This window comes from Gossypium hirsutum, chromosome D04, assembly GCF_007990345.1.
Source record: "Gossypium hirsutum isolate 1008001.06 chromosome D04, Gossypium_hirsutum_v2.1, whole genome shotgun sequence".
Lineage (NCBI taxonomy): Eukaryota > Viridiplantae > Streptophyta > Magnoliopsida > Malvales > Malvaceae > Gossypium > Gossypium hirsutum.
The window spans coordinates 1,360,617-1,379,581 of record NC_053440.1 but is presented as its reverse complement, the minus strand read 5'-3'; the positions used below and the strand labels follow the sequence as shown (position 1 = coordinate 1,379,581).

The 18,965-nt window shown below is 33.9% G+C and overlaps 1 protein-coding gene and 1 pseudogene across 1 annotated transcript; both read right to left on the bottom strand.

Moving 5' to 3' along the window:
* Window positions 1-1,069: 1,069 nt before the first annotated feature.
* LOC107931565 (potassium transporter 5-like) lies at window positions 1,070-4,303 on the bottom strand (annotated as a pseudogene).
* Window positions 4,304-5,260: 957 nt separating this feature from the next.
* LOC107931538 (probable serine/threonine-protein kinase PBL17) lies at window positions 5,261-11,110 on the bottom strand. The gene is made up of 6 exons (XM_016863449.2): window positions 10,525-11,110; window positions 9,683-10,048; window positions 8,839-8,974; window positions 7,935-8,071; window positions 7,471-7,594; window positions 5,261-6,258 (listed from the first exon to the last, which is right to left on the bottom strand). Exons 2-6 carry the CDS (start codon window positions 9,968-9,970, stop codon window positions 5,759-5,761), a joined length of 1,185 nt encoding a protein of 394 aa, XP_016718938.1. The 5' UTR covers window positions 9,971-10,048; window positions 10,525-11,110; the 3' UTR covers window positions 5,261-5,758.
* Between the last annotated feature and the right edge of the window lie 7,855 nt (window positions 11,111-18,965).

Sequence of the window (18,965 nt, the reverse complement as noted above, 5' to 3'; positions counted from 1 at the left end):
TTTTAAAAATAGCTTTCTAACATTAGGGCAAAAAATTATATTATTTATAAGAAGTGTTCTAAAAGTCATTAGACACTTTATAAAACTTTTTATTATTATAAATTTTTATAATTTTCAGACTTTAATTTACTTATTATAAAAATGGTTATAATCTAGCATAAGTCTTCCTCTGAAATTAAATTTATATAAGTTTTTATAACCAAATGTACAAAGTGTTAGAACTATGAATCTGAATTAAATAAAAAAATTTTCTTGCACCATATCGTGAAGTAAGATAACATTTTAGAGAATGGAGCTAGACACAATGATGTGTTATTTTTACATATAACAAATTTGAGTGCTCCAATTACCCCAAATTCGACGGGATCCATAAATTATAATAGTTAGTCAAAAATATCATTCTTCTCTAATTACAAGCAATTACACTCAAATTCAATTACTAAGTAACTTTCCGAACACTACCTAAAATGCATGTGTGTTAATCAAAGAAAGGTGACCAGTTGTCGAACATCTTAGGCTACCACATCTGATTATTAAATTAATTGATTTGTATTTAAGACGAAAGACCTTAAATGTAGAAAGAGTTGAACTAAGGGTTGAACTTATTTTATAATGAAGCAATTGTTAGAAGTAAAACAATTGACTCGTCTAGGCTAGTTTAACATTACTTTTGAGAAGTACTTTTAAAAAGTGAGTTTTAGAAGTATTTTTAAAAATTTTAATTTAAGATTTAAGTATTTAATATTGTTGTCAAAAAGTATTTTTTAGAAATAAAATGTTCATTTTAAATATGGTATTATAAAGTAACAAATAAGCATTTAAATAATGTTCAAATTTGTTAATATTATGATATTTTAATAAAATAATATAGAAAATAAATTATTATAATTTGTTGTTAATATTTTAATATATAAAAAATAAATTTTAAACATTTTTTAAACAATTAACCGGAGAATAAAAAGTACCATATGTTGTAAAGGTGAAAACGTAATTAAATTGTGTCGTATTTTTAAAAGAGAAAAACTAAAAATTTTAATTTTTCATACATTTTAAAAGCCCAAAATTTCCATTCATGTCAAAAGTAATTTTAAAAAGTACTACTAAACAGGAGTGTCTAACATAGGATCTGTTGTTTCCTTTTTTTTGTTTGTTTGCTGAAAACAGGTTTCACCCATCTGTTGCTCTAAATCTCGTATGTCATTCCGACCCTTAGAAGCCTAGTGTGTGATACCATCATTTGTGCCTCCCCTTGCCCGAAGTTGTTCCTCCGAAAAGTATAGACATTTATTTTTGTTAGGGTGTAAGAATTTTGTTTGGCCTTCACATGAGCTTCTCCTAGTAGGTAAACAACTCCTCCATCTGCAGCTCTCTCAACAAACCCAATCTCCTCCTCAACTCCCTGAATTGGTGCAGGTACGATTCCACCCGTTCTATCATCGGTGGTTTGTTCCGTGCCCCTCCATCAGCTATTAAGTATTCCTTACGAATGAAATCCTTGAACCTCTCTAGCAGTTGATGCTCAAACTCCTCATTGGTTCCAATGATATCCATATACCCGTACCTTACAATACAATGGAACATGCGGTACTCTCTTGGGTCCACATGCCTGAACAGGAGACGCACCTCCTCCGATATTTTGCTAACCGGAAGTTTCTTAAGCGACAGAAACACTAGAATTGAATGGATGGAAGGTATGTTTGAAACGAAATGAGGAAATATGGGAGGTATGCCATGAACCAGCTCCGAGCACAAAAGCCCCATTCCTGGCACCCGGTTTATCCTTGGATCTTTGGCTAGCTGTGTCATGTATTCACTAGAAACCTTGTTCCTGAGCTCAAAGTCGTATCTCTTATGATGCACGTAATGCCATATTCCCATAATACCCATCATAAAAGCTGCGAAGACTATTGGAAGGAATCCTCCCTGAACAAATTTAGACAACACAGATGTGAATAATACAAGCTCTATGATGCCATAGAACCCGCAGAAGAGGATAACCCAGAATATGTTTGTCCTCCATATGATAAGCATGATAAGCGCAAGCATTCCTGTTGTGATGATCATTACAGCCACCACAGCAATTCCTATAATCCTAGTGAAATAAAGTGATCAATATATTTCATTTCTGATTTGAATTGATTTGTTGCGGCTTCGATTAACTAAATAAACTCAGCAGTTTGAGTAATACCATATGCGTGGCGGATATTTTCTGTGGTTTTGAAGCCCACGGTGACCAAAATACATGCAATCATGAGAATATTGTAGTTGATCTCTGGTATATAAACCTGACCCTCATACTTGGCGGAGGTGTGGACTACCTTCACTTTTGGAAAACATGCAAGCGATAACGACTGAGTGATAATTGAAAATACACCAGATATCATTGCTTGGCTGGCAATAACTGAGGCGAGAACCGCTATCACGAATGCTGGCCAGTACATTGGACCTATATCCATATAAAATTAGTACAATTCATCACACCCAATTTTCTTTTAATTAAGATTTTTACCTGGAATTGATCTGTAGAAAGTGTCCACAACGTCTGTAGGGTGTTCGGTGAGGTAGGCAGCTTGGCCACAATAAGCAACGAGTATGGAAGGCATGACCACGAAAGAGAAACTCAACTGTAGATCAATGAGTAAAAGAAATTATGTCGAATAACCAAAAAGGGGGGAAATTTTGACTGTTTCCAGTCAAACCATCCTACTTTGGAGTATGGTCATCATAGATTCCAAGACTATGAAAACTGAATAAAAGTTTGGGAAGAAATGACATTTTTTGCTGGTTTTATATAAAGTAAACTTACTTGAATCGCCCGAACACTGAAGTGACCGAGGTCAGCAAACATAGCTTCCGTCCCTATTTTTAAATGTACTTACAGTTTAGGCAATGAAAATGAGGAGATGATCAAACTGTAAATGAATCTGGGCCACACACCTGTAGTGGAAAGAACTACTCCACCAAGTGATCTCCACCCTTCCTTGCCTCGTCTTCTGAAATAATGCACTATATAATACGGATTAACCGCACGTAATACACCAAAACCATAAGCGTGGAGGTTGTAAAAACCAATGCCGATGAGTAAAAGAAACCACAAGGTTAAGATTGGGGCAAATGAAAACCCCACTTTGTCAGTTCCAAATTGCTGAGCATAGAAAAGGGTGAACAGTATTAGCACCGTAAATCCCACCACAGCCTCTGAAAAAACATTAGTGTTTTTACGTCAATACATGGAGGAAAGCATTTGGCTTAAAATGGTTGTAGGATTGCAATAATGGTGAAGATGTGATAGTAGGAACCTTGTCCCAAGGATTGGATGCCACCAAACGGCGGAAAGAACAACAAAAAAAAAGAAGAAGAAGAAGAAGAAGAAGAAGAAGAAGAAATTTAAACATTGTGAAATTTGAAGTGAATAGATGGTGATGAAAAATGGAGTTGATATGCACCTGATATGGATGGAGTCACAATCCCATCTCCTATAACCATAGAAGTCCCTAGGAGAGTGACCAGCAAAAGAATAATTTTGACAGCTTCACTGCTCTCCAACTTTCCTCTAATATAGTGTGCTCGCTTCAACTGGCTAGATGGGGTTTCCAACTTGTAGTTAGACAGATCTCTATCCTCTGGTTGTTGATTTGGAACTAAGCTCACTCTAACATGTCGGCACAACAAAGAGTAGAGTGCAAATGTTCCGCCTGAAATCATATTTATTATACGTGGTTAACACAATCTAAACATGCAACATGGGGGGAGGGGGTTACTAAGTAGTAGGACTAGGAAATAAAGAAATGAAAACTAGAGGGCCCAGTTACTTTATTAACTTACCTTCTCCATAGTCATTAGCATTCAAAACCACGAATGTATACTTGACCAAAGGAAAGAGAATTATGCAGTAGAGGATGAGGGACAGAGCCCCAAGAAGGTTGTCAGGGTGTCCTATGCTTTCAGGGAAAATACCGGCGAATGTGTATAGTGGAGAAGTTCCAAGATCTCCATACACTATTCCAATACTCTGAAATGCTAAACTCAACGTCGTCGCTCAATCCATCTGTACACAATTACACAAAGGGTGGTTGAGCAAAATAAATAAATAAAGTTTGTGGCAATCTATTCTATAAATAAGGAGTGGATTAGAGAGGAATGACCTTGGACCCAGGCCCTTGTCTGAAGAAAATATTCTACCAGCCTCCAAATTTAGAGAATCCACATGCCGTAGCTTTCCCCATGAGGACTTTCGTTGTTTGGGTCCTTTCTTCTCAGTGTCTGATGTAATCTCTGTCTCCTTATCACCTTTATCAGCCATACTTGCCTCTCGTGTTTCCTTCCTTCCCAATCACTGTGAAAATCAATTGAGTTTGAATGGCTTCTCCATTTTGGCATGATATAGACGCTTCAGTCAGATGCCCGGGATTCAATACAAGCCATAATATTTAAATTTGGTTCTCACTCTGCGTAATCATCGTTTTTTCGTTTTAGACAGCAAGTTTTTAGCATCTGACGAATGTTATACCTGATAAACACTTCATATATCTGTGATAATAAATGTCGTAACGGCAGTACAACAGTGTAAACCACGAAAAAACCTATTCTAATAAAACTCAAATAATAAAAATATAAAACAAATTTTATAAGGCGAATATTTTTTTGGTAATCTCTCAATTTTTGGTACTTTTTTTTTTGGTAGTTTTTTAAAATTTTTGGTATTCTTTCGTAATTCTTTATCTTTTTTGGTATTTCTCAAAATTTTTTACATTTCCTCGTAATATTTGGTACTTGACATTCTCTCGTAATTTTTTATATACACTTCATGTTTTTTTTGGGTAGTATTAGCCTCTTCCTTGTGTGTTTTAGTACTCCCTCATATTTTTCTGGTATGCTCTCATAAACTTTGGCATGCTTTCAAAATAGGAATCGATCGGATACACATTATTTTGCATTTTAGTAAATTTTAATGAAAATTTTTAAAGTATTAATTTTGCATATTAATATTTGATATAAAACTATTATATATAAGCATAAATTTAAAAATGGTGGAAATTTAAATAAATCAAATTCTTTTAAGACAAATCATCAATAACTCTTATATAAATTTGAGATTTATCCCTAATCTTTTTTTATTTTAAAACAATTATGATCAATGTATTTAATTATTTCAACAAATTAAAAAAGAAAAGATATATTTTAAATCATACTAATAAACGTAAAAATTAGACAAATTATTATTTGTAGTTAACAAAGATAATATTAAGAAAAATATAAATTTTAGATTCAATGAAATGATAATAATTAATAAATAAATATACGTTGCACAATAGCCTTGTCTTGCTCATATAATCCATTGAGCTGATGGAGAAAAAGAGACATTGAATCTTGCTGTTTCATTCACAATAGATTCAATGACGGCCGTAGAAGCAAATGCATACTATGCAGACAAAACTTACAACTGCTCAGGCCCCAACATTGATTAACAGATGCAAAAGAAGACTGGAGGACCATGTTGTCCCAATTCCCAATTACTACTCTTTCAAAACTGCATATGGTGACCAGTTGTACCATAATTCCTTACTATCTTTCCAACAATCTGAAAATGGAAAGGTACATCATCCACCCTTAAATTTTAATTTATAAATACATGTACCAGCTGAGAAAACTCCACTGTGACAGCAAGTGCAAGTGGCAGCTCCCAAGACTAAAACAACAGATCCTCGCATAAATCTTTTCAACACTTTCCAACTTTCCACTCTCATTTGCTACAGATTCAACCTCTGTCGGATTCAGACTTCTCTTCCGTTTCAAAACTTGTAGGATCATAAAGTTCACACTCTTTGGGAGGTTCACTCCTGCTTCTTACATTTGTTGATCTGCTTCTGTCTGCACTCCCTTCTCTGTGACTTCCAGTTCTGCCAGAGTTCCTCTTCTTCACAGAAGTGCAAGCCTCTTCCTGACTATCATCATTTGTCTCAAGTGTTTCAAGTAATTCAACCACTTCATTCATGAGAGGTCTCCCTTTTGGGTTTTGGCTAAGGCATTGATAGGCTAAATTGGCTACCTTTCTTGCAGTTTTAGCTGAGTACTGACCATCCATTTTAGGGTCTAAGATCCTCAGAACCTTCTTATTATGGTTCAAGAGCGGACGAGCCCACTCAACCAGGTTATGCTCTCGGCTAGGCCTGCATTTGTCCATTGCTCTTCTTCCAAGGAGCATCTCTAGTAACACTACTCCATATCCATAAACATCACTTCTTGCCGTTAAATGGCCTGGTCATATCATTACTGCAACTTGGTTAGCCATTATCATTTCTAATACTGGCATAACTTAACACCATCAAGTACAAACATGTCAGTTTATCAAAGGATATAACAAAGGCAGTGCATCATATAACTATTGTATCAGTTTCTATTCAGCAATCAAACCAATTTTGTGATCATTGTCTTCTGATTTAACAATACAACATATTTCATAAAAGTTGAACTTCAAAGATAAGATGATGAAGAAATAAATAAGCTTTGACTCTCTACTGGTATGTGCAGCTTTTGTGCAAGAAACCTACTATAAAATGCATTTATATAACCACTTTTATTCAATAATATATTTGGATTAAACAAAAGACAGAGCAAGGTTCAAGAAGCAAGTGTTACACGCAGAATCGGATTGATTAAGTGTAGATGAGATAAGCCACCAAGTTGTTCGTTTATTTACTCCCATCTATTCCTTTTATTATTCTTTTCAACAGTTTATACGCTACAGCCCAAAATGGAAAGTAAATATTTTCATGCAAAATAAATATATGCCACAAATTTCTCAAGTCATAAGATGCACAAACAATTCTAGTACACTAATGCTATGTTTGGTAGCAGTATTATTTTTTCACCATGTTTTAGCATACGAGTTAGCAATAAACTGAGTTCAATTGGTAATTTTTAGCTACTCACATGACTTGTTTTTGGAAAAGAGAAGGAATTTATTTTGCTTATTTTGAAGAGATCTTATTTTCTACAAAAGTTTTTACACATCCTTTTAATTTCAAATTCAGATATATACCAACAATTCTTTATTTTATGTCTAATCATTGTAATATGTATAAATTAAATAAGCTTTTTCCTCATATTATTTCACTAATAACCAAACAATGCATGAAGAATTTAGAAGTCAAAATAAAGTTGAAATTGTTCAAACATTTCTGTTGAATATTGCAGTTGATTTCATATGGGGAAAATGCATTTTCAGAATACTATATGTCTATTAGACTACTATCATAACACCAGGTATCTGCCTCGGAAAACTTAGAGACAACTCCAGAAATTGCTACTTTTCAACTTCAGCACAACTGAACGGAATGCTAATTACTGCTCATAGAGAAAACTTATCAATAATTGACTATCAAGATCCTACCAGTATGACTAAAATATCTCTCTTTGGCAATGATGAAGATTTTCAATTATCTTGAAACAGAATAATTAACTACTAACCAGTCATAACATATTCAGGAGCAGCATATCCGTATGTGCCCATCACTCGTGTTGACACGTGGGTCTGGTCTCCAGTTGGTCCATCCTTTGCAAGTCCAAAGTCTGCGAGCTTTGCATTGAAGTCCTACATGTTACGAGCATTTTGGAAACTAAAACTTATTCAAAAGAGACCACATAATGAAAACTTAAATTTCAATTTAACTAGGAATGGATCCTTGTCAGCATTAAACTTCCAATGAATTTATCATCTATAAGGTTCTTGACCTTAAGGAGCTATTGTAAATTTACAATTCAAATTAATGATTTTTCTATACTACAAAAAAAAAAAAAAGAAAGAAGCGAACTTAGCAAGGACCATGAACAGGTTGATGAGGCTTCCCATTTTTAAAGATCCCACAAAACAAGATGCACTCGATTAACGTAAGGACTACTCATAAATAACAAAACCAAAAATGAGGACTAACCGCATCCAATAAGATGTTTGATGTCTTGAAGTCACGATATATGATAGGTCTTTCGGCACCATGAAGAAAAGCAAGCCCTTTTGCTGCATCTAAAGCAATCTTCATCCTTTTTGACCAAGTCAAACTGCAACCAACCCCTAACAACCAAGAATAGATAGGTGTATAAAAAATGCTTCCATTCTTTCTATAACAGAAAACAGAAACCTCTTTCTTTGAAATGTAAGAACTATGCAGATGCTTTTAGCAGATATTTTTTCTAGCATGCTCTTTATCTCTAATATTATTACCCAGCCACAAAATCTAAGCAATACCAGGTAAGAAGAGCCACAAAACATCATTGATGGATGTAAATACTAGAAACTATAGGAGGAATAACAAAGTTGGGGTTAAGTGAACTAATGGAACACCCTTTTTAACCAACTATCTAGATTGATGTAAGTAAAAACTTGGGATTTTTCCATTCGTCCAGACTAAGTTTGGAGCAAGAAAATAATGCTCTTTCCCTTTCATCAGACAGCATATAATTTTATTTTCCATCATTTTCTGGTATAAGAGTCCGTTCTAAAATCAAATGAAATTCAAGTTGACAAATATTAATCACCATAAATGTGAATGAATGCTGTGAATGCATTAGTTCAGAAAATATCAAAAGATACTTAAAACCACTCTTGCACTTTTATCCCACTAATGGAGTAATTTCTTGAAAAAATATCCATGTTATGGAAAGTCTCCTGAAAAGGTCTGACTTCCGAGGCCATTGAACAACCAAAACAAACACAACTTATTTGCCGGCAGATAATATGCTTTATCTCCCAAGTTATGGAAAGGTGGTATTCATTATGTACAAGTACAACCAGATGGAAATATAAAAGCATAAGAGGTTGTTATATATCTAACCACTTACTGCGGAAAAGGTGCTTTTCAAGGCTTCCACTTGCCATGTATTCATAGACAAGCAGTCGATGCTCATCCTCACAACAGTATCCAATGAGCTTCACAAGATTTGAATGGCTGAGTTGCCCTAGATAGTTGACTTCAGTCTGCAGAACAAAGAATCATATGCAGACCAAAGCAATCATATTCTACCTTGAACTGCTATTCTCAATAAAAAAAAAACTGCATATAATAATATAACGTACCAACTTGAAACAGGTCATTTTTCAGGTCTCATTCAATGATTAAGTATTGTTGAAACTATTTATGCATCGACAAAATTGAGAAATAGCAACCAAACATCTGCTTCTGAATGAATTTTTTTCTCAACAAGAAAAAAGAAGATAAACCAAATGAAACTTTTAAAATTTGTCACTAAATTCCAAATGCCCAAAAATACAACCCTACCTAATACATTAAGTTAATGCTTAAATTATTGACCTTTTTCTATACTCCTAGATAGCTATAAACAAAAACAAGAATTAACTAACAGATTTGAATTAGGCCAAGCAATTTAATTGTGGGAAACTACTATATCTATAGGATAATAAGATGAGATGTGCAATTACCCCCATCATTTAAAATGGATTCTCATAACTGTAATCCTCAGGATCCTGCCAGTATACGAGCATTCTTCTTCTGCTAGAAGAAAAATTTGCACATCTCTCTCTCTGGTTGTATTGATAAAGTTTATACCAGTATTTCAAATGATATACTATGCATCCAAATATGTAGATATAGCAAAAAAATAAAATGATAACACCTCAGATTAAAATAATTACATAGAAGATGTGGAGACAATACAAGGAGATTACCAGCCATTCTCTGTCACCTTGGAACCCATCAGGATTAAGCTCCTTAATTGCGACTGCTGTAGATGTATAACCGGGCCTCACAGTCTCATCTATTACTCCTTTGTAAACAGCCCCAAAGCCACCCTCACCAAGAATATAGTCTGGCCTGAATTGATTTGTAGCCAGCCTCATCTCCTCATATGTGAATATATCAACATTGCTATATCCAGGATTCTGCCGCAGATCTTTGACATCCTTGGCTGCCAAAGGAAGGATGCATGGGATTTTGGTTTCAGGTGAGTCCTGCATTTCTGTTTTTTTGTTGGAGAGGCAGTAGCTTTAACTTTTTAAGTCCTCTGTCCTAAGTTGTTCATAGTAAAGCAGTATCTACAAACAAAAGGCCGTCAAATTCTTCAAATGTGCGAACATACAAGTATGAAACATCTGACATGCATCATTATTTAATAATTCTGTACAATTTAAAGATCAGTCCCAACCACTCTCAGTTCAATTGTTGTAGGTTTTTGAAATAAATTTTAGGCTGTTTTTTTTTCTGAAAATTATAACATATAGACTTTTGAACTCTTCTAGAACCATGTAAAAATAGTCACATTCATAACATAATCAAGAGATCAGCATTGAACAATGGCACACCTAATAAACTTTTACCATATGAAATTTAAACAACTCAAAGAGTTTCGAATAGAACGGCTGTTTCTCTTTGCTGTAAATTCTTTTGGAGGAAGAAATTAAACCAATAAAACAATATTAAAAGAACAGATATTGAAACCAGAGTTCGAAACTCGAACAATGAAATCAAAAGAAAACAGGAAAAGGACGAAGGAAAGAAATTAATATATAACCTGAACATTTGCTGAGAGATTGGAGATGGTGATAATGTTGATGCAGTTGCCCCTCAATGCTTAAACAGTTCCCCATTAAAATCCAATACACTATGATAGTTAATATGAATACGGATTTTGTATCCCTATTGCTTTAACAACAATATATTTTATGAGAGCATCCTATTTCATTCAAATTCAAAATGAACTCAATGTTGTTAAAAGAGGGGTCCGGATCCAATCCGGATGAGACCGAATCTCGCCGGGAATTACACCGATCCAATTGACAAAAATGGAAAACCAACACCGTAGAAAGTGGGAGCCTAAAAGAAACCCAAAAATCACAGTCAGAAAGTTTCATCCCGTCAAAAGATTACTGGTTTTCTCTTTATTTTTTATTTTTGCTTTATTTTCAGAGGCTCAGCCACCAAAAACGCCAAGCAAAACGGGACCCCATGTTTTGCTAACAATACAACCTCCTCACATCTTGCCATTCATTCGTTGTAGGCAAAATCTACTCGATAAAGATGCCATTACTTTTTTTATTTAATACAAATTTCATCCATCAATTTAATCGCTTATATTTAGATCCTTCTTTAAAAGCATCACAGCAATTAAACCTTTTGCAGGTTACATTGAGTTTTCCAGGTTGTTGTTGGTCAAGGCAATATTTCAGTTTCGATAAAATTTTGGCATAATCCGAAAGTATGTCACCTCAGCAATTATTTATCTTCTAAAAAATGTAAAAAATATATATATATTTTATAAAAAATTTAATTAATTGTTAATGTGAATTACCATGTGAATATCACATCAACAAAATTAATAGACTTTAATTTTTTCCATCTATTTTATAATAATTTGATAAATAATACAAATTTAATAACTAAAAAAATAAAAAAATAAATAAAATAAATAACTAAAATTTGAAGAAGCATTTTAGTAAACTAATCATCCGTTGTGTAATTAGATTTATCTAGCTAAACAATATTTAGATTAAGAAAAACTCTAAAATTTAGGTTAAGGAAAATACTAATTTAATGTTTGTATTTGAATGGTCAAAATATTCATTATATCCTATTAATTATAAGTAGCCAACTAAGTAAATATGTAACACTCCTAGTCCGATCTGGTTATCGGGTTTGAGTTACAAAATGCTACATTCCTTGCCTAAGCAATCACAGTCAAAAGCACAATATAACAATCACTTATACATGCAATTTAATGCTAAACACATTCAATTTATGTTAAACATTCAAATCTAAGTCTTAATCGAGATACGGAAGCTCTTTGCTCAACCTGAGTATGAAACGAGACCAAATTGTAAAAATTTCAAATTTTCATGTTAATGTCACGGATGTCACAACATCCAACTTCGAACCTTAAGGAGAAATATCCAATCTTCAATGTCGCGACAACAAACTTTGAATAAAAAAGAGCAATCTTTCCAAACAAACTTAAATCTATTTACAATCGATATTCATGCCAAAAAAGCTTAATATTCAATCTAACCTTTAAACAAAACAGTCAACACATAATCCTCAACTAAATTCAAACAATACAAATTACATTTCATATCAACATTTAACCATTTAAAAACCAAACCTCATCTATGCCTTACCAATTTGAAACTTACCATTTCACTTTACCATTTGACTCTTATGCTCATTTTATAACATAATTAATGACTTTTAAGCCTTAATGTAATATCCCTAATTTATTATCGAGTTAGGAACAGTGCCAAGTCGAGTTAAGTATACTTGAGAATTTTAAAATTAGATCAAATAAGAATTTTTGAGTGTTAGTATAGAAAGTAGTTAGAGCCGATAGAAAATTAAAAATATTTTTGAAATGAAAAAAAATAATTTGGGGTATTGACTAAATTATACAAGAATAAAAAGTATCGGGGCAAAAGTAAGAAAATTAAAATTTTGAAGTGATTGCATTGAATTGAAGGAAAAATGAATAAGGGTTAGAAGTGAAATTTTACCAAAATAAAGGATGATTCATGGATGGTATTATAAAGAAAGTTGAAGGATTAAATGGTAATTACTTAAATTAAATAATTATGAAAAGCTTGATGATTAAGGACTAAATTGTGGAAAAATCTAATTGGTTTGAATATTTGATTATTTTTTATTTTAATTAATAAATTAAGTAGATTTTTTTATAGAATATTATAGAAAGATGATGAAAAATCATCCATTTCATCTCCGTCTTCACGCCACCTTCAATATTCCACCATATCAACTTTTTCTTTTATTACAATAAGTCCTTTCCACCATTTTCAAGCTTTCCATGCTTAATTCCTCCAATTCCTTTCATGAATCCTTAGTAAAATCAACAGAGAAGCTTATTAGCCACCTTAATTTCATGAAAAGGAGTATCAATGGTTGTCTTGGAGGAGAGAGAAAATAAGAACTAGGGTTTGATTTCAAGTGAGCAACGTAAGAATGATAAGTTTTTTTTTCATGAAATTCATGTTAGTTTCATTTAAATAGCATACGTATGCTATTCGATCATGATTTTAACAAGTAAATGTTATATATATTGATATGGAAATGAAGAAAAAGAGAAGAAAAGTGAAGGATTAGTTGGAGAAAAAGGCCAGGAAGTAGCCAAGGAGTAAAGAAAGAAGACAAGATTTCTTCCAAGCTTTGGTTGTAAGTACTTCAAGAAATTTACTTTATTCAATTTTTATTTTAAATATAAATCATGCTAAAATAGTTAATTTAATTGTTAATATGATAATATTATGTATAAAATTTACGAATGGGTAGTGATATATATGATTTAAATTTTATTTATGTTATTGAATTGAACTAGTATATTGAAGTAGTAGTAAAAGGATTAAATTGTAAAGTGAACAAAATAAGTCATGTGGACTTAAATGTTGAAAAGAGAATGTGAATGAAGTGTGATGATATGGAAAGTGAATGTATGGTTAAATTACAAGCTATATTGAAAGTTTATGTTAAAAGGACTAAGTAGTAAAAAGTGAAAAGTTTGAATTGTTTTTATTTAACTAAGTAAATACAATGGAATAAATGTGTTAAAAGCCCATGTAGACAAGATGTGAATTAGTAGGATATGAATGGCATGTCATTAGGAAATCTTATGCGCACAAAATAAAGCGGCACTTGGATGCGAATGAAAGTGGCACTTTGATGCAATACTGTGACTGTTTCGTATATCCTATGTGTTCTATTTAGTCTACAATGGGCTATACAAATGAAACATGGTAAGAGAAACTTTTCAATGAAATCGATAAGTGAATTAAATCTTGAATATTGATCTCTTGCTATGTAACCTCCCAAACCGAGGCTAGACGTTATGGTTGAATCGTAAAGGTCACATTGCACACCTAAACTACGAATCTACCGTAATGCTAGTTGAAAACCTCAAACATGCTCTCTTTTAAATAAAATCGTTGTCACTTTTATTATCTCGGGAAAAACATTCATTTTTAAATCCAACCTTTATTAAGTTAAGTTAGTGGCACTGGCATGGTTTTTAGAAAAACCTTTGCACATCATTGCTTTTGAAAAATAACTTTGATTATCTTGATTGCAACGAAAAAATCGATTAAAAACCAGATTATTAATTAAGCCAAGTAACATGCTCAGTCCAATTTTAGAATAATCTTATAAACCAATCTCAAGTATGAAACTATGCATGCATGAAAAATCCCCAAAATAGAAATAAACTCAAACCACAATTCAAAAATTAAAACTTTATAAAACCAAATAAAATTAGAGAACTTTAAATAAAAATGAAATCTAGGTTCGAAGTCCATCGTACGTCTGCATGCCAAGTCTGATCCTAATTTCGTTCATTACTTGAGAAGTTGAAGTAATGGGGTGAGCTAACTAGCTCAGTGTGAGTCTAAACAATAAGAGCATTTAGCATAAATTTTAGGCATTCACACAAGAATCCATATATCATAATCAAAACATCAATAACAATATTATAATGAGTCATGATCATGTCATAATGCAAAATAAATTCCTACCCCAACCATCCGCTACACACCATGAGTTCCTCAGAACTCGCCTACCAAACTCCAACATTGTGAGCAAAGTTCAATATGGTAAAACAACCACCGTATAAACATAGTTGCAGAAATTCTGCCATTTAACATTAAATGCGATAAAATCTACATTCTCCACAGTACTCCTGGTGCAATGCACTGACTATGTATAAATGCGGACTTAATATGCCGTTAGTACACCACAGAACTCCCCCGTCAACCACAATATCAAACCTATCTCGATGCGCATACAAGATGCCATACAATCTCATATATAGTCACAAATTCGATACTTTCTTATTTCAGTGGCGCAATCAACGTGCCCTTATACATTCATATACTTTCAGTCGATTGGATCATTTATCCAACTTTCAATTCACCATTAAGATGGTGTCGTTCAACATATCACAATGTCATATAAACTTACAATACTTTTTTGAGTGCATGTATAACATCCTTTCAAACATTTTATAACAAATCATTCATACAAATATATCATGCATAAGCCTCATTCTCATTCGAGAACATGCTATACATACAACCAACATACATAATATTAACTAATCATCCACAACCAAATCAATCATACACTCATTCAGTCAATCTCACATCTTTGCTAACATGCCAAACAATTAGGGCTCGAAACGTACTTAGTTCAACCACTTACAATTTAATTACTTAGCCATTTAGCCAAGCCCGACCAGCAAGCTTAGACACCAATTATAACATTAAAAATATTATTAACCATTTATGTTAACGAGTTAGGACCTACACCTTGTTTTACGCTCTACTGCAACACACTTGCGAATCTCGCGATTTCTCTTTAAAACTTTAAAACAAACCTAGATTAAAAATCATCATTAAACTCAATTAATATACCACTTAAACAGCCCCCAAACACCCTTTTATGAGTTCAATCTAATCACTACAATTATAACGATTTTTCAGATACAAACTAGTTAGGTTCCTTACACTGGTTTGATGCGAAATGTACTCGCAAACGTCTAATAGCTTCACTATTGATTTGGGGCTTTAAGTCATAACCTAACACAATTAAATACTGAAAAATCTGTAGCTATTCCATCATTCAAATCTTTAATTCGATTAATTAACAATTTTCCCAACATCTAAATCGAAACTACGCATTATCCCATAATCAACCACACTTACGCTTCCTGAATTATCATATCTGAATCGACAAATGATCAAGATTGATTTTTCCTAAAGTACACATGATTAAAAGCTGATTAGGAAAGGTTCAAGAACCTAAGATATTTCTAGAAATAGATGGGAAAAATTAAAGAAACAACAGTTCCCTTTTGTGCCTCTAAGCGTGGCACACCACCACCAACAGTGGCAAATCGGGCCTGATTTAAAACCACAAATGAAATAACTTTAAAGGCTGGAAAATAGCCATTGAGTCTTTAAAAATCACCCCAATTCCAGATCTGGAAATTTGGGTATTCAACTTGAAAGATCCATCAAGAAATTGAAAGAAAACAAGCACTTACACAAGCTAGGAGAAAGGGGCGGCAATGAGACTTCTTGGAAACAATGAAGATCGTTCTTGGAGGTCCAAGATTTCATATTTGGGGCTAGAAAATTAAGGGGAAATGACACCAAGAAAGAGGGGAGAATGATGCAAGATCTTGTGGCAAAAGAAAAGAAAAAGAGATGGTGGTTCAAGGTTGTTTAGGCAGTAGCAACAAGAGAAAAAAAAAGGAAAATTTGAAGAGAAATGAAGAGAGGAGAGGGAAGGGACGGCTAGGGTGGAGAAAAGGTGATTAAAGGCTGATCAAATTAGTTAAAAATAATATTCCTAGGTTTTACTAGGCCTGGACAGCACACACTATGGGAAAAAGAGGGATTTTGCAAAATTTAATTATTTTGCAAGGGAAAAGAATCGAACTTGGAACCTTAATCTAATTTCCATGCTTCCATAATTATCAATTAACCACTGGGCTTTTCCTTATTTTAGAAATAATTTTGCATTCCCATTAAACTAAAATTTGGGATGTTATAGCTCTACCCCTTAAAGAAATTTCATCCACGAAATTACCTGATTAAAAAAGATAAGGATACTGAAGCCAAATTGAGTCCTTTGGCTCCCAAGTAGCCTATTCAATACCATGATTTCTCCAAAGCACTTTGCCTAAGGGAATTTGCTTTCGCCTCAAAATTTTAACTTCACAATCCAATATTTGAATAGGCTCATTCTCAAATGTCAAATCCGATCTAACCTCGATCTCTTTTACTAGAACAACATGTGAGGGATCTGATCGATATCGTCTCAACATCGAGACGTGAAACACATCGTGAATATGATCCAACTCAGGAGGCAATTCTAGTTTATATGCCACAAGACCAATCCTTCTAGAGCACTTGGTATGGGCCAATGAACTTAGCGCTTAACTTGCCCTTTCGACTGAACCTTAAAACTTTCTTCCATTGACAGACTTTAAGGAAAACTCAATCTCCCACATTATATTCGATGTCCCTACATTTTAAGTCAGCATACGGCTTTTGCCTATCAGAAGCTGCCTTCAATCTAACTCAAATTATTTGAATTTTATCCTTGGTCTCTGAAACCAATTCTGGACCCAATTCAGTCCAACATAAAGGTAAGTGACACTTGCGACCATACAGAGCCTCGTAAGGTGCCATTTGGATACTTGATTGGAAACTGTTATTGTAGGTGAACTCCACCACCGGTAGATACTCCTACCAACTACACTGAAAGTTGATCACACAACTCTTCAACATATCTTTCAAATTTGAATAAACCTTTCTGATCGACCATTAGATTATGGATGAAACCCGTATTGAAATCCAACCAAGTACCCAAAGCCTTATGCAATTTCTTCCAAAATCGAGACGTAAATCGAGGATCACGATCTGAAATAACCGACACTAGCACTTCATGCAGTCTCACTATCTCAAAAATATAAAACTTAGCTAACTTTTGAAGAGAATGATAAGTGCAAACAGGAATAAAATGGATGGATTTCATCAATCTATCCACTATTATCCAAATTGAGTCTTTCTTAATAGGTGTCATAGGCAACTTACACTAAAAAAGTCCGTTGTCACTTTCTCCCACTTCCACTACGGAATTCGAATGGAGCAACCCTGATGGAAACTGATGCTTAGCTTTAACTTGCTGACAAGTCAAACATTTTGATATGAACTCGGTTACCTCCCATTTAAGTCTCGACCACCAATAAACTTCCCTTAAGTCACGATACATTTTAGTACCACCAGGATGCATAACATAAAGGCTGCTATGTGCTTCCTAAAGTATATATTGTCTCAAATTCTAATTGTTGGGTACACAATATCTGCCTCTGAAGCACAATATTCCATTAGAATTAATCCCAATGTCCTCAGTCAACCCATCCTTAACTTGTTTAAACCGAAGTGCTAAAGATTCATCCAAACTCTGCTTATCTTTGATTTCCTAAATCCACACAAGTTTCACTAGCAACTCAGCCAAGATACCCCCATCATCAAACAGACTCAAACGGACAAACATATATAGCTCTCAAGTCAAACATTGCCTTCCTATTCAAGGCATCGATCACTACATTAGCTTTTTCTAGGGTGATACTCGATCATAAAGTCTTAGTCTTTATAACACCCCTAACCCGTATCTATTGCCTGAATAGGGTTACTGAGCATTACCGGAGTTTACAGATAAATTATTTAGAAATTTCATATAATATAGCATTCATATCAGAAAATAACCGAAATCAAACATATTGTCCCTTATATGAGCCCTCGAGACCCAAAATACACGTTAGAAACAAGTCAGGACTAGACCGAGTACTCAAAATTGTTTTTGGAAAACATTAAAAATTTTCAAAGTTGCAAGAGGCACATGGCCATGTGGCCAGGCTGTGTGACTAACACGGTCAAAAGATACGTCCGTGTCTCAGTCCGTGTGGGCATTCGAAATAAGGACACACAGCCGTGTCCCAGCCCGTATCCGTGCCCGTGTAACTCTTTGACTTGGGTCACACGGCCAAACCACATGCCCATATGCTAAGCCGTGTGAGCATACTGACTTGTGCAATTTAAAAGATACAGGGGACACATTGTTGTGTGTCACACACGGCTGAGACACATGCCCGTGTCTCTGCCAATGTGGACAAAAATAAGTCATTTCCAAGCCACATTTCTTACCCAATTTGGTACCAACCTAAACACAATAATTTGCATATCAACAAGCCATAACAAGACATTCAAATCAAGTCTTAAACATGTATTATCACAACATACAACCACTATGCCCTTAGGCACCTCAAATGACAAATTAATAACATGTCAACCAAATATCCATATCTACTTAGATAACCAATTACATATATGCATAATTGTACCAATTATACTATTTCAAACCAATCATCAATATGCCTATAAGTTTTCCATCATT